The 15,330-nt window shown below is 35.1% G+C and overlaps 1 protein-coding gene across 1 annotated transcript in view; it reads left to right on the top strand.

Annotated features, from left to right (window-relative positions):
* Positions 1–15,330, top strand: part of ARFGEF1 (ARF guanine nucleotide exchange factor 1) — a 93,668-nt gene that overhangs the window by 59,769 nt on the left and 18,569 nt on the right. The window contains exons 20-30 of the mRNA XM_085306779.1: positions 1,490–1,618; positions 4,971–5,129; positions 5,527–5,677; positions 8,668–8,758; positions 9,924–9,964; positions 10,056–10,225; positions 10,881–11,032; positions 11,189–11,361; positions 12,299–12,459; positions 13,089–13,219; positions 14,829–14,958. Of these exons, the coding sequence (XP_085162905.1) occupies positions 1,490–1,618; positions 4,971–5,129; positions 5,527–5,677; positions 8,668–8,758; positions 9,924–9,964; positions 10,056–10,225; positions 10,881–11,032; positions 11,189–11,361; positions 12,299–12,459; positions 13,089–13,219; positions 14,829–14,958 (1,488 nt within the window). The remainder of the gene's footprint in view (positions 1–1,489; positions 1,619–4,970; positions 5,130–5,526; positions 5,678–8,667; positions 8,759–9,923; positions 9,965–10,055; positions 10,226–10,880; positions 11,033–11,188; positions 11,362–12,298; positions 12,460–13,088; positions 13,220–14,828; positions 14,959–15,330) is intronic.

Below are 15,330 nucleotides of genomic sequence, written 5' to 3'. Positions count from 1 at the left end.
AGAAAGTGAGAACTGTGAAAGTAAAGAATATTTTATTTCATATTGACTGTTCTATTTAGATTTCAACAAAATTTCATAAATCTGTAGATATCTTTTACCTACAGATGTCATAGTGAAATTTATTATTACAGGCAGATTAGCTAAATTATAAAAACAATAAAAATTCACAGTATGCCAAATCAGAGCATCTCAAATCAGAGTGTTTACTTCAGGAGTAATTTTAATGACAAAATGACCTTTAATGACAAAACAGTCTATTTGTAATAGCCTAAATGTAATCATAAAGCATGCTATACAGATCTCGAAATAGTTCATAACAAAAGAAAGAATTTTGGTTTTGAGATTTTAAGATTAGTTTTTAGAAATGAAACAATGAAATCCTCCTAAAAAAAAAAAGGAGGGGGGGAGTGAAGTCCTGGACTAGCAGTTTATCTGGTTTCTTTAATTATCTCCCAGAACTGTGGTTTGGTGTACTGAAATTTTGAATACTTTTCTGAAGTGGTGCTTTTGGAATTGCTGACTTAAGTGAAACCAAAGCTGTATTGCRTTGCTTTGATATGAAAGTGTGAGATCTGTTGCTGCCTGCTGTTTCTATTGACTGTGTATAGCACCTGGGGTGATTGCAGGTGGTTATTTCTAAAACTGTTCTGGATGCCCTGGGGTTTCGTCAAGCTTGTGTGGTGGACATCCATAACCACACATAATGATGGCAGGATCCTCTGCATCTTCTGACCATTTTTTTTGCCTGTGGGAGAGGGAGCCTTGAACACAAGGATAGGACCATGTGAGCTCTTCTGCAATAGCTTTTAGTTAAGCCTATTATTCCTTCTCAGTCCCTTTTAAGGCAAGTGGCATGGGGAACTTCAGCCATGGGTTTGGACCCAAGAAGATGGGAACCAATAATAGCAAACTTAGTGTAGAGAGGTTGGGGAAAGAATGGTAACCTGTCTTGTAGTGGTTTTAGCTGAATTAGTAAAGGTGTGGTACAACAGGGCAGCATCATTTATTCTTTCTCCTGTATTATCAGGACAAACTGTCTTACTTGAGTATGTAGATTCCTTTAGGATGAAAAGTAGTATCTACTTTGGTATTGAACATGTTGGTTCTTGTCACAAGTGTTGACTCTAACTTTATTCTAACTGTGCAAACACTTCTGTGCTACAGGGATATTTATCCAGGTAATATTAAAACTGTAATAGATGTCTGACTGGCATAACTTTGGGTTTTTTCAGCACTCTTAAGATGGTGGTTTTGTTTGGTTGCTTAAAGGGGAGGAGAGTGCTTTTGGGGGGAGTGTCTATCTGTATTACTTTGTGTCCTGCTTTGTATGTTTCATATGGCTTCTCACCATTTCTTTTTTTGCATCAGGTAACATCAAAGTTAATGTGAGGACTGAATTTACATTTTAGAAAGATATTGAAACTTAAGTATTTGTTGTGTTCAAATACTAATGGTTGATAATGTAACCTTTGTTTTGCATGTGTTGTAGTTGGCATGGACACCTTTCCTAGCTGCATTCAGTGTGGGTCTGCAGGACTGTGATGATACAGAAGTTGCCTCTCTGTGCTTGGAAGGTATCCGATGTGCTATCAGGATTGCTTGCATTTTCAACATTCAGGTAATATAAAAAAATTAAGATTGTGATGATACTGTGATTTATGTGTGAGGATAGGGTTAGTATGATTCTCAGTCCGTTACCTTCTTGCTGAAGCTATGTTCTGCAATACTAAGAGGCTGCCTGGTTCCAGGATTGCTGCTTTGTCTCATTCTTTTTGACTGAAAATGTCTTAAATAGTGATCTTTATTTGGTAAGTTGTGATACTGATATACTGGATTTTCATTTCTCTTCGAGTGACTATATTTTTTTGGTCAAAGTACTTTCCTTTTTAGCTTTGTTATCGTGATGTTTCTTAAAATGCATCTTTCTATCCTATTTTGTAATTAAATAATATCTCTGAGAACTGTTTGAAGTATTGTCTTCAACTTCAGGGAAATGATACTATTCTGATGCTTATATAATTAGATACCATTTTATCCTTTATGTTGCTGGTACAGTGTGTTAATGCATCTTGCATTAAGCAGCATGACAAGTATTCCAGATTCTGACCCTAGGAGATGGTGCTGATTAGACCTGGACATCGCTGTGTTGTTTTAGTTTTAGCTGGTTTGTCTTGAGTCCCTCCCTCACCCCATTTTCCTTCCATTTTAAACTCATAGCTAGTGAATATTCTTTTATTCTAAAACATTAGTTAGTTAATGATCTGCCATAAACTCTTTGTAAGCACAACTGAAGACATGGAGGGAAGAATTCATGTTTGCCATTGCATTATATCATGTGTATACTGGAAACATTTAAAAAAAAACTTTATGAGAATAATTTCAAACAAAAAAGCTTGAACTATGATACTATAAGTGAATACCTTCTGTTCCCTTCTCTTTTGCACTTTGATTTAGAAAATTTAGATAACTTTTTATCACTAGTGTGGTAAGGCGTATTCAGAGCTCTGATTTCAGCTAATTTAAAAAAGCAGTTTTGAGATGATGTAAGGTCTCCTTCCTCTATCTTTGCACTTCATTTTTTTTTTCTTTTCTAGCCTGAAGCGAACTACCTCAAAGTTTGGTTAACAAGGTCTTGCCTAGGTGGCTCAAAGTGAAACCCGTAGGAATATTGGTTTCTGCAGCTGCTAGAGTTAGCCCAAGTCCTGCAGTGGCCTGCCAGGGGTGTGCAGGGAAAGGAGATGCATGTTCTTGGAGCACTGGGATCTTAGAGCAAGTATTTGAGCTAACTTAAGGATCTTCTGTAGAAGCAGGCTTCTCTTGTGCCTAACTGGTGCTGGCAGCTTCTCTGTTTGAGGTTAAAATCACTGTTTAATAACAGCTAACACTAGTTTACACACGTTGAGAGATAACAGAGGAAAGTGCAGGCTTTCAATTTTATGAAAGTTCCCAAAGCATGCAGTATAATTTAACTGTGCATGCTCACCTCTGACTACCAGAAAAACTAAAAACAAACAAAAAACCAAACAAAACTCTTAAATTCTCTTTTTCCTTATTTATGCTTTTAATCTGAGACTGGTGCACAATCTGTTTTTTTTCTTTAAGTATCTGGAACAAGATTTGCAAATTAAGTATATCCTTTTGATGCTCATCTCATCTGTTTTTACTTTTTGGTTGATGGACACGTTGCTTAGTTGTTGTTCTCCTCTTCTACTTTGAAGGCTTAGAAGAACAGGGGATTACTTTTTATTCCACTGTRTAAGACAGTGTGGGAAGGTAGCACTGCTTTTTGATAGGAGGGAAGACATTTTCTCTTATGAAAGATGCGTGACTTGTAGACTCTAGAGCCTATTTGTGTAGTGCATTTAACATGAAACTTTGTTTTTCTATGATTGTGCTTGAGTTGCTGTGCCCTTGCCAACATGCCCTGTAGTGGTACTTGGGGTAAAATATGGCAGCTGTGCTGTCTAGTCCTGTGAGATTCTGTCTTGTGGTGTTGATTTCTGTTGTGATATCTGTGTTTTCTCTATGAAACAAACATTCTTTGAGATTAAAAAGAAGTGTGTGTGTATATGTGTGTGTGTGTGTATGTATATATATTCTATATTCAATGTTTCTAATTCAAAACTGTCTTAAACATTCAAATGGCTAAAAATAATTCATAATTGCCATTTGTTTTTCTGATTTACAACAACTTTATCAACTTCAGATCTAACAAGAAAAAACCCACTTGTGAGCTCAACTGTAATCCTGCTTTTACCTTTGCAGTAGGTTTATATGRTACTTGAGGACTTCCCTTTGGTTTGTAGATAGACTATTTATATGCTTCAGGTAAAACACCCCCTTTTTTGTGCTATTAATGTGTTTCATCTGCCTAGATCATAGGTCAGTTGCTGTTCGCTTACTGCACAACAGTTGTTTCACAAGCTTCTGAGGTGCTCCAAACTGTGTAGATTAATTCACGTGCGTGCGAGTAGTTTTATGGGTTTGCTAGAATACATTTTTTTAGATGTATAATTTAGAATCTTTGAAAAAAAAAAAAAAACACTGAAAAGGCGTTGAAGGTAAAACTACTTGAAGGTAGAATCTGCTAAGGCAATGTTTTGAGAATAGGTCTAGGTCTAATAAAATACAGAAAGTTTACCTAAGAAGAAAYATTCGGGACTTTTAGCTTTTCTACTTAGTATTTACTTCCTTCAGAAACAATATCCTATTTCAAAAATAAACCAACCRAACAAAACCCGCAACCTACATATTCTAGACTGTCGGACTTGACACTTCACATTCCTGAATGGAGTGAGCCTGACTCTTTGATTCCCTGGCTAACTGTAGGAAAAAGGGAAGATCTTCATTATGAAGAAAGCTTTGGAAATTCAGTTGTATGAAGAGAAGATAAATAGCATCATCAGTAAAATTTAATGTAGTGATTTTCTTTGTATACTAAACAAAATATTTTCTATGTAATAGTGCTATAGCCTTCAGTATTTTGATGTCTACAGTAATTCCTTGGTTGCTAACAAGATCTTTCAAATAGTTTTTGGAGGAAGGAGTTTGTTATATTGAATAGCAAAGGTGTAAGGTGTAGAGATAACATAAAGCACTTATGCATTGACTTAATTTTACCAGTTTGGTGATACACATACTTAAACTGTTAGGTACTCAGAACTGTTTTTCTGATTTGTGTTTGTCATCGAAACATATGCCAGTGAAAAGGACTTCCTGGATCATCAAGTTCAGTCATCTGCTATTACAAGCTGCTGTTAGGTAAAACTTTTTTGTAAGTTGAATTACTCCTGTTTAGGTAGTTTTGTAATACTGATCTGCAAAATGTGATTGACTGATTCCTGAGTGGATAATATTAGGTTGAAATGTTCTATTGAAGGAAGAAAAAAATGAAATCTATTCTATTACAAGAAAGAAACTAAGAAAATACTTACACGCAAGCCAAACCATAATTTTTCTCCCTTTTGTAGCTTGAAAGAGATGCCTATGTCCAAGCATTAGCAAGATTTACATTGCTTACAGTGAGCTCTGGTATTACTGAAATGAAGCAGAAGAATATTGACACGATTAAAACACTCATCACGGTTGCTCATACAGATGGAAACTATTTAGGAAACTCCTGGCATGAGGTAGGAGAGTCATTTATTCCTAAACTTTTAAGAAAATGTGTGTACTGATTTTAAGCTCGCTAGGGTACTACTTCGTGCATGCATACATTTTCTAGATAGCATGCCAAGTATACTTCTGTACATCCATTAGATAGAGTTGCACATTATGCAGCCAATTAAATTAGGAAAACGTGTCCAAATTTAAATAAATAAAATAGCAACAAACAAATACCATGGTATTTTTAAATCACTTCCAGTTTTAGTCAGAATTCTCAAAGCATTTGTCTGACCTTGAGTGTTTGGAAATCAGATTTTTTTTTTTCTTTTAAAGATGTACCTTTAGAAAGATGCTTAAGAATTTGTTTGCTGTTTCAAGCTACTTTTTCTTGCCAAGTAACTCCTTTACTCTCTGGATTAGATTCTGAAATGCATCAGTCAACTTGAATTGGCACAGTTAATAGGAACTGGAGTAAAACCTCGTTACATCTCAGGGACAGTGCGTGGCAGGGAAGGTTCTTTTACTGGAACAAAAGATCAGGCCCCTGATGAATTTGCAGGGCTGGGACTTGGTAAGTAATCTCAGTGTTAATTACTTCACTTGTTCAGGCACAGTTGATTAAAATCATGTGTCTAGCTTTGACAGTGGCTATCAGGTTCAGAAATGCAACCCTAAAGTAGTCCTTTCCAAACTGCCAAACTGTATCCGCATTTGTGCCTTGTAGTTTGCTTAGACGTCACTGGAGTACTATGTTAAGTATTATTGCTAGGATGGGAGAGTGAGGAACGTGAGGAAAGGATAGGGTTTTTTTGTTTGTTTATTTTATTATTATTATTATTATTATTTTACTTTGGCTAAGTAAAAAGCCATTGAGGATTGTATGACGTGACCAGGTTTAATAATATTGCAAAGTCTGTGTCCCAAGTGTTTTACCTAACAGGCAAGTTAGTATGTGCTGATTAGATTAAAAATGCTGTTACGGAAGTTTGTGAGAAATTAATGCATTCAAACCACTAACGAACTAGATAAAAGGACTATAATCCAGTTAATGGACTTCTGTACTATATAGAATTATCTAGTTAATTAAAAACATGTAATTCTATAAAAATAAAGCATTTTCAGTAAAAATAGACATTAGAACACCTTTGACCCTCCCAGAAAAGTATAAAGGTCCTATCTTAAATTCAAGGTTGTGTTTTTGTAGGAACACAGTTAGACCTACAGGTGCAGGATATGAGGAAACTATGGAAGCGTCAAGGGGTATAACCGTGTTTGGTTGTTAAAAAAAAATGTCAATTTTATTATGATGCTAGTTTCATGAGAACAACTTTAACTGTAGCAAAGCAAAAGCTTTGTTCCTTTTAGCTTTGCTTATGCAACATTTTTTGGTGTCACTGTAATAATTTTACTAGTTTCCCTGACCTTAGCCCTCAACCAGACCTCACTGTCTGGTTTTGTGTCCTCTTCGTAGTTTTTCTTAGCTTGCAKTCGATCCTTTTCTTTCTGTGGTGCTCTCCTTTTGGCCTGCCTCCACATGTTCTCCTTACCCTCACCAGAGGTACTGAAGGGAAACCTTGGAAACTAATGCATCTGCCAACATCTCATATACTGAAATGCTCCTACTCCTTAATATGCATTCACGGTTTTAGCATTCCCCAGTGACCTATTCAACCGTGCTGTTTCCAAATGCTGGCAGTTTCTGTGCTGAAGTGACTAGCCTTTAAAAATTTTAAGTGTTAATAGCTCAACAGTGTAAACTGTAGTCATCTGTCTCTAAATCATATTTGTTAGACACTGGTATAGATCCACTCGTAAAAATCTTTTTTCCCTGCCAATTACGTTTCTAAGGAAAATAGCCTATCTCTAAATGCATGAAAATACTTCTGTCTGAACTAAAATTCTGGAATGCTTGTTACAGTGAACACATGAAAATTTAACTACTTTTTGTTTTTTTAATAATTTAATTGTAATCCTATAGGAAAATGCCTAACTCACTTGAATTTAGTTTTCATACACTCAATGACTGTGTTTTAACAGAGCCCCTTTCTCAGCTTTTTTTTTTTTTGATGTTTTTACTCTTCTCCATAAATCAGTTACTGCATCACCTTTTTTTAAATTGAATTGAACTCTTTCTAGTTCTAGCTTTGTTTCTTGTGTTCTTGTTTTTACTGGGATGCACAGCATGCTATTTCAGGTCCTATAAAGACCATTAATCATACATTTCTTGATACATAAAACCCCAAAACATAACTCTTCCTTTTAGGTTTTTTGTTGTCTCATAATGCAGATATTTTAATTTTCTTTCTACAATCACTCTGAAGTATCTTTGGGAACTACCACTTTGTAGCAATCTTCCTATGAAACTGTGTTGCTGTGAAGAACCTCTACTGCATGTACCCATATATGCAGACATACATTTTTCAGGAAAATAGTTGCTTAATTAGAGTAAGTGAATTTGCATTCTGGTGATGCAGAAGCCTCCTCTTATAAACAAGCTTACAAAATTAGACATATGCATAAGCAGTCTTATCTTTTTGCAGCATTCACAACCTCATGCTGAAGCAGTTGCTAGTTCCTTAAAAAAAAAAAAAAAAAAAAAAAAAAAAAAAAAGGAAGGTTTTAAGAATAAAACTGCTGGCTTGCTTTGAGTCTTCTCTCTTCGCCCTTACCTTTGTGAAAGGCTGTCTCAGATAAACTAAATACAGGGTTGATAGCATTACCTAGAATCATAAGATTGTAAAATGTTACTTTCTACTTTGTCCTTTTTTTCTTTCTTTCTTTCTTTTTTTAGAGGGGTGGAGGGGGGATCTGAAAGTGATGATTACCATGACTTTTGGAAAGCTGCTCACTGGGAAGTTAGGAATTTCTTAATATGAGCTTTTTCAGTTGCAAGGTACAGTTTCTAGCTTTCAAAATAAATACTTCTATTTTTTTTTTTTTTTTTTTTTACTTTTTTCCCTCAACTTTTTTTGACTCGCTTTTTTTTTTTTGTTTTCCAGCAGGGAGCCAGTTCGGGCTGCTGACAACGGGTTTGGCTTTTCTTAGCTGCCTCTCGCATTATTTTTAGATGGTAATTTTGCTGTACTTCAGAAGTAGCTTTAAGATAGAATTCTAGTGGAAGCTCTTCTCTATGAATGATTAAAAAGAAAACTTACCAGGATGACTTTACTCGCTTGCTGCTAATGTGTGAAAAATTCTCTATCCTTTGTAATTTATTTTCAGTAGCAGAATTGCCAAAGATCCATTTAAAGATGGAAAGAGGATCCCCTTGTGCTGTTGAAATTTTCTCTATTTTATCTATTCATACAATAGCTCCAAATGTGAACTGTCTTCTGGGAATAATACGGATATACAGGGACGGAGAATTTAGAGGACTTGGCACTGTATACAACTGTTCACTGAAATGCCCTACTCATGCATGGGAAATTAACAGAATACTACTCTTACTGTGAATTAAATATATATTCAGTTATACAGGTAGTGACAAGAGTTCCCTTCTTCTTTCTCCTCCACTATTTCTCTGTTGTCTCTTATACCTTTTTCAAACTTTGTTCTCTGTAGTTGGTGGAAATGTGGATTGGAAACAGATAGCAAGTATTCAGGAATCCATTGGTGAAACAAGCTCCCAAAGTGTTGTCGTTGCTGTAGACAGGTACTGTATTACGTTTGCTGTTTGCACCTCAAGGTTTTAAAGCAGTGTTTGACCACCGTACCCTAATGATAGGAAATTACTAGTTATATGAGTATTTGGAATCACTATTCTATAAACACTACTATATATTAAAATACTGTTGTGTGTGTTTGTGTTTTGTTGTGTGTGGTTTTTTTTTTTTTTTTATGAATTAGAAATTGTTTGTCGTAAGGAAGAGAAGGAAGATGAAGCAAGAAGCCTTCATTACAGGAGAGTTGCAAAAATGAAGATGGTACCATCTGGTGCATCTTGATTTGCTATATATAAAACATAGCAAATCTTGTTTCACGTTTGTACAGGGAGAGTTATTGACAGACCCACTTCTACATGTAGTTACCGGCTCCTTTCTTTCCTCCAGGCTATGTGGATGGTGTCTGAAATTCCCAAAATTGTTCCAGTCTTTCTGTCTGTGAATTACATTCACGCTAACTGGAAATGATCAGGCATAATAATTCTCAGTTTATATCTTACAATACTGATTAGACAAGAGTTTTAATGAATCTTGCTCCCTCAGTATGTAAGAAGTCAGAGCACCATTGTCCAAAAGGTTATTGAAGCTGACAGTTACTGTACCAAGTGGTATCCTTCTGCAGGCACGCAGGCGCCTTCGTGATTTGAGCATAGGCAGCAGGATAGATACCAGTTCAGTAAAAGCTGCCTTATAAGAAAATCACATCAAACTACCTGGAGACTTAATGTCAAACATGTAATAGCTCTTTAGCTTTGCAGTGTTTCTCCCTGCTTCATAATGGGAAGTTTTCAGGTATCTGTTTGCCAAGGCAAATACAGATCATGTGCTCTACCATAGTTAAGACTTCTGTATTTGGAGCAGGGCTGAACAGCTTAAAAGGTGCTTAAGATTATGCATCTGGTGTTCATGAGTGGATAGTGCTGGAAACAATGTGTATCTCCAGGCATACGTATGGGAATGATTTTAAGTGTTTGAAATGATTGAAATCTTTCTGCTTTTATTTTCCCACACTCACTTTTTTCCACAGTTAATCTCTTTTGAACAAATAAAAGTAGCTGCGGGGGGTTATAAAAATGCACACTATGCATTTAAAAATTTTTAATTGATGCATTTTTTTTAAGAAAGTGTAACAATCTCTTAAACTGCACTTTACAGGATATTTACAGGATCTACAAGATTGGATGGAAATGCTATTGGTAAGTTTTACATTTTTCTCTGTAAACTGCAAAGCAGCTTTGTGATTACTTTGAGAAAAATATTAAATTAAATTCTGTGATCATTTAACAGTGGATTTCGTCCGCTGGCTTTGTGCTGTGTCTATGGATGAACTGCTGTCTGCTACCCACCCTCGAATGTTTAGTCTGCAGAAGATAGTAGAGATTTCTTATTACAACATGGGTCGAATAAGGCTACARTGGTCTAGGATCTGGGAAGTTATTGGAGATCATTTTAACAAGGTATCYCTGTTAGTTATTATACTGCTTGAATTATTAATACAGAGACATTTTATGTAGAGAGGAGTTTGCATTTCTGGAAAAGAAAAAAAACACTTGTGCATATCTGAATTATGCTGATTTTTTTTTTCTTGTTTTGGAGTATTTATACAGAAAATGTCCTTTAAGTTGAAAGCCCTGTGAAAAAGTGAAGGTACACAATATAGTAAAAAGTTAAAAGCAGGGATACATATTATTAAGCTTTTTATCATGACTTGTGTGAAACTGACTGCCTTTAGGTGGTTATGTGTCCTCATTCTTTTGGGTGTTGTGAGAAGTTTTGACTATGAGGTTGATTTCTGTTACAAGTCTGAACTGACTATATATGATGTATATATTTGACATGTATTTTTAATRCAGCATTTTGAAGTCTCTTAGCTTGTTTATTTTCAGAAAGCTATAAATGCTAGCATATGTAATGTGGAAAACAGTTGAAATTAGTTAGATATTAGGAATTTGTAGTAGTGTAACGATGTGGTTTATGGAATTGGCTTGTCTTTTTTTTTTTTAATTTTCCGGTACTGTTCAGATCTCCATTATCAAATGTAAATGCAGCTTAGGCTGAAACTGTAAGGTGGATTTCTAAAGCAAATTTACAAGTTTCTACTTGTGTTATCAGGTTGGCTGCAATCCCAATGAAGATGTAGCTATTTTTGCAGTAGACTCATTAAGGCAATTATCAATGAAGTTCTTGGAAAAGGGAGAACTTGCTAATTTCAGATTCCAGAAGGACTTTTTAAGACCGTTTGAACATATAATGAAGAGAAACAGGTAATAACATAAAATTAATTGAATTGCTTGGATCATAAGCACTGACTTTTGCAATTAATGTTTCAAATTGCTTTTGTAAAATTAGTTGCTGGAGAAATATACTATTCTAATTGATTCTGTAATTTAGTTTAAACAATTACTGTTATTTTAATTTAGGTCTCCTACCATTCGAGACATGGTTGTACGGTGTATTGCACAGATGGTAAATTCTCAAGCTGCTAATATTCGCTCAGGCTGGAAAAATATTTTTTCAGTATTTCATTTGGCTGCCTCGGATCAGGACGAAAGTATAGTGGAACTTGCATTCCAAACAACAGGACACATTGTCAGTGAGTATTGATGAAATTCACAGGTATTGTGAAAATGCACCTGACTCCAGAGGCTGACAAGCTTTGTTTTTTCTTTTGGATCTACACCCTGCATTTTCACTTCTTGCTTTAAAACCTGTATTTCACACTTTTCAAACAATTCTTTGGGAAAATATTTATGAAGATAATTCAGTAAGATCATTGTCATCCATCTTCTTTTATGCCTTTCAGAATTTCTGATTATTTAAAGTGTTCTAAAGTAAAACTGAAGTCTTGCATTGTTTTACTTGCTGCATACACTTTCATTTAAGAAATTCTATTTTCAGGACTAATTTTGTGTGATCACTTTACTACTACGTTGTTTGCTTATCTTTCTCCTTGCCTCTGAATTGTGTTTAGCAGAAAGTGCTGAAACAGGTGGGACTATGTTTTTACTCCATTATAATCTAGGTCTCAAGTCTTACRTGCCATAAAGGATGTCTTATTCTCTTTCAGCCTCTGCTACTTCCTAAAGCATTTTCAGCTTTGGGACTAAGAATGTTTCATTCCTTGAATGTGATTATTTAAAATCAAGCCAACAAGACCATTTTGCTGAGGGAAGACCTTTTGGAGATGAAACTCAGCTTTAGCTAGCTCTCTTAACTCTAATCTCGCAGACTTAATACTATAATAAACTATCAGGTTCTCTTGTTTAATTGTAAAATTTCCCTCCTTTTGAATTCTACCTTGATTGATAGCAAATAAGTGTCTAAAATTAAAGTAGAATGACCTCTAGGTGAAATTTTACTGAACAGTCTTGTTTGAGGCTTTATTAATACTCGAAGATTTGACAGGGCAAGTCCATGAACTAGTTTCTCATGACTTCTGTTATCATTTCATAGTAAAATTTATAGATCTTTTTTTAAAGCTTTCTTAGAAAATGTGACTTTTTTTTTTCTTGTTCACACTTCTCTCCCAGCAATTGTGTTTGAAAAACACTTCCCAGCAACCATAGATTCTTTCCAGGATGCAGTTAAGTGCTTGTCTGAATTTGCCTGCAATGCAGCATTTCCAGATACCAGTATGGAAGCAATCCGTCTCATTCGCCACTGTGCAAAATATGTATCTGATAGACCTCAGGTATAGTCTGTATTCACTAAATTATAAAAGCAGTTTTGATTAAAGCACTTATAAGGAGAAAAATGACTTGTGCCAGATTTATTGGGCTTTCTTCAAGTTTCAGAGAAGAAGCTTTGAGAGTAGCACAATTTTGTTTGCTTGTTTCCTTCCCCCCCCTCCCCTAGTTCATCTGATGGCTAACTTTCATCAGAATTGCTGAAGATCAGCATCTAAGGATTTGTTCTCTGCTTAGAAATATTGTTAGCGGATACATAATGGCATAAGTAAAAATTCTTTGTCTCCTTAAAAGGTTGTTATAGATAATTATATTCAATGCTGCTTTTTTAGAACAGAGTAAGAGACTCGGGCAGAACTGCAAGCAAAAACTAATGCTTGAATGCATCATCTAGTTTATTTTCAAAGTTCACTTTTCCTAATGTACTAAGCATTACTTTGAATAACAGTTGGTCTTCTCAATATTATTGCATGAATTGCCAGCTCACTTGAGGTATCATGCTATAACACTAGTACAATAGAAGTAGTTATTTCCAATCCAGCTTACGTTTTGTTTTGAAGACGCTCACACTTACGGTTGAGGGTGGGATGTGCATGTTCGTTTAGTTTGTATAACCTTATGTTTGCTTCTAAAGGCTTTCAAGGAATACACAAGTGATGATATGAATGTAGCTCCTGAAGACAGAGTATGGGTGAGAGGATGGTTCCCAATTCTATTTGAGTTGTCCTGTATCATCAATAGATGCAAATTAGATGTAAGAACCAGGTAACAATCAGTATTTGTAATTCAAATTTTAAAAGGCTTGCTTTGCACTTTTAAAGGAGAAATAACACTCTCAGTAAATGTAACCAGCCTAAGTTATATACTGGGTTTATAAAATTTAGTTATATATAGGTTATATATTTAATTTAGCTGATACCACTGTGGGAAGAGCAGATTTTTAAAAGTACCTTTTTAAACAGATGCTGAAATGTAGAAATTAAGTCTCTGTTCTTCACATTTAAAATTCTTTAATTACCTTCCATTGTAATAAATACTAAAATTATCTGTAATTGCCTTATGTTAAATAGAGAAGTATTTAGTTTTCTTCAAATTAAATATTCAAACATTTTTAGCACCTATTTAGGGTGAACAACCATAAAAATTTTAATTTACATTACTGTTAGTTTTTATATATATCAGCTCTTCTCTGTTTATTATGTAAATTGTAAATTAGTCACAACAGCTCAGCTCTACACAGGGTATCAGATGAGACAGAGGGCAATTTATACATAGAAAAGTAAAATATAAAAGTCAATTTAACTTTGGTGACATATAACAATTAGACATTATTTTGATACGATAGGTCAAGTCTAAATAAACAATGTGCACTAAATGATTTTTTAAATAAGGTATTAAATTGGATTAATACCCAAATCTATACTTTTCCATTGGCAGCTCTAATCCTCTCCATTCCTTTTGTCAGTATATTTAAAAATAGGATATCTGAGTCCATGAGATATGTTCCCGTTAAGCATTCCAGTTTAGTGATTTGTCAGTTGACCGAGTAAGCCTCTTGTGTCACATTTGCTTTTGTTGTTTGAATAAATGTGAAGTGAGTAGTGTGATGAGTAGTGTTTCGTTTGGTTTTGGTTTGGTTTTTCTTTCTTTYGTGGACCACAACAGCAAAATTCAGTTGCAGTCTTATTTTTGGTTTTAACTGAACCCTGATCCTGCCAGCCTTCCTTCCTATATCTTCCCCCTCATACTTACTTTGAGGATTTTAAAACTTTTTATACCAAGATCCACTAACTGATTGTGAATTGCAAAAATGGCTTGAAAAAGCAGAGTTGTACTTGGATTTTGCATAAAACATGGTTATTTTTCTTGAATGCTGGAACTCTCCTTCAAACTCCCCATCCAAAATAGTGTGTTCTGTTGCAGTTTTAATGACAAACATGAGAGGCTGGATACAGATAATTTTAAATTTACCTCTCTATAAGTAACCTATGCATTTGGCCCCCCAACCTAGAGTTAGTGAAGACTAATACTCATTTTTAGAGTTCTGTTTACTTACCTAAAAATACTTGTTCCTTTAGTTCTGTGGCCCTTTTCAAAGGGGCTATACTTTTAATTTAATTATTTTAATTTAATTTAATTATTTTAATTTGAAATGACCACACTTTCTGTGTACTCTGTGCCTCTGAAAGTACTTTTTAGAACTAAGTAGAAAAATCAGTTTGTTTAGTATATTATTGTGATTGATACACCTGTTGACCAAAGCTATGTATAAAGTTATTAACAGTAATTTTAACAGTCTAGTTTTAGGTGGACATACTTGGTCTACTGTTTATCATTGTAGCTTCTCATGTATGTTGTTCTCTTTTCCTTTCAGGGGCCTAACAGTAATGTTTGAAATAATGAAGACATATGGCCATACTTAYGAAAAACATTGGTGGCAAGATTTATTTCGAATTGTCTTCAGGATATTTGACAACATGAAACTGCCAGAACAACAGACTGAGGTGTGTGTGCAGGGAGAAACACAGGGGAAAAATTGCATAAGATTTATAGTTACAGCAGAAAACCCAATGTATATCTTACCAAGTAATGTAAATAAACCTTCACAACTTGCTTGGTTAGGAACTGACCCTAACTGCCTTATTCTGTTGTAGTCTATTTTCAAGCATTCTCTCAACAGTAGTGTCACTCTTATTCTCTTTTCAAGCAATGCATAGAATCATAGAATCAGTAAGGTTAGAAGGGACCTCTTGAGATCATCTGGTCCAACCTCCCCRCTCAGCAGGGTCACCTAGAACATGTTAGAGAGGGCCGCATCCGGGCAGGCCGTGAAGATATCCAGAGAAGGAGACTGCACAACCTCTCTGGGCAACCTG

Source organism: Rhea americana, unplaced genomic scaffold, assembly GCF_003343005.1.
Source record: "Rhea americana isolate MKP2758 unplaced genomic scaffold, rheAme1 scaffold_247, whole genome shotgun sequence".
NCBI lineage: Eukaryota > Metazoa > Chordata > Aves > Rheiformes > Rheidae > Rhea > Rhea americana.
This window is presented reverse-complemented; position numbering and strand designations above follow the sequence as displayed.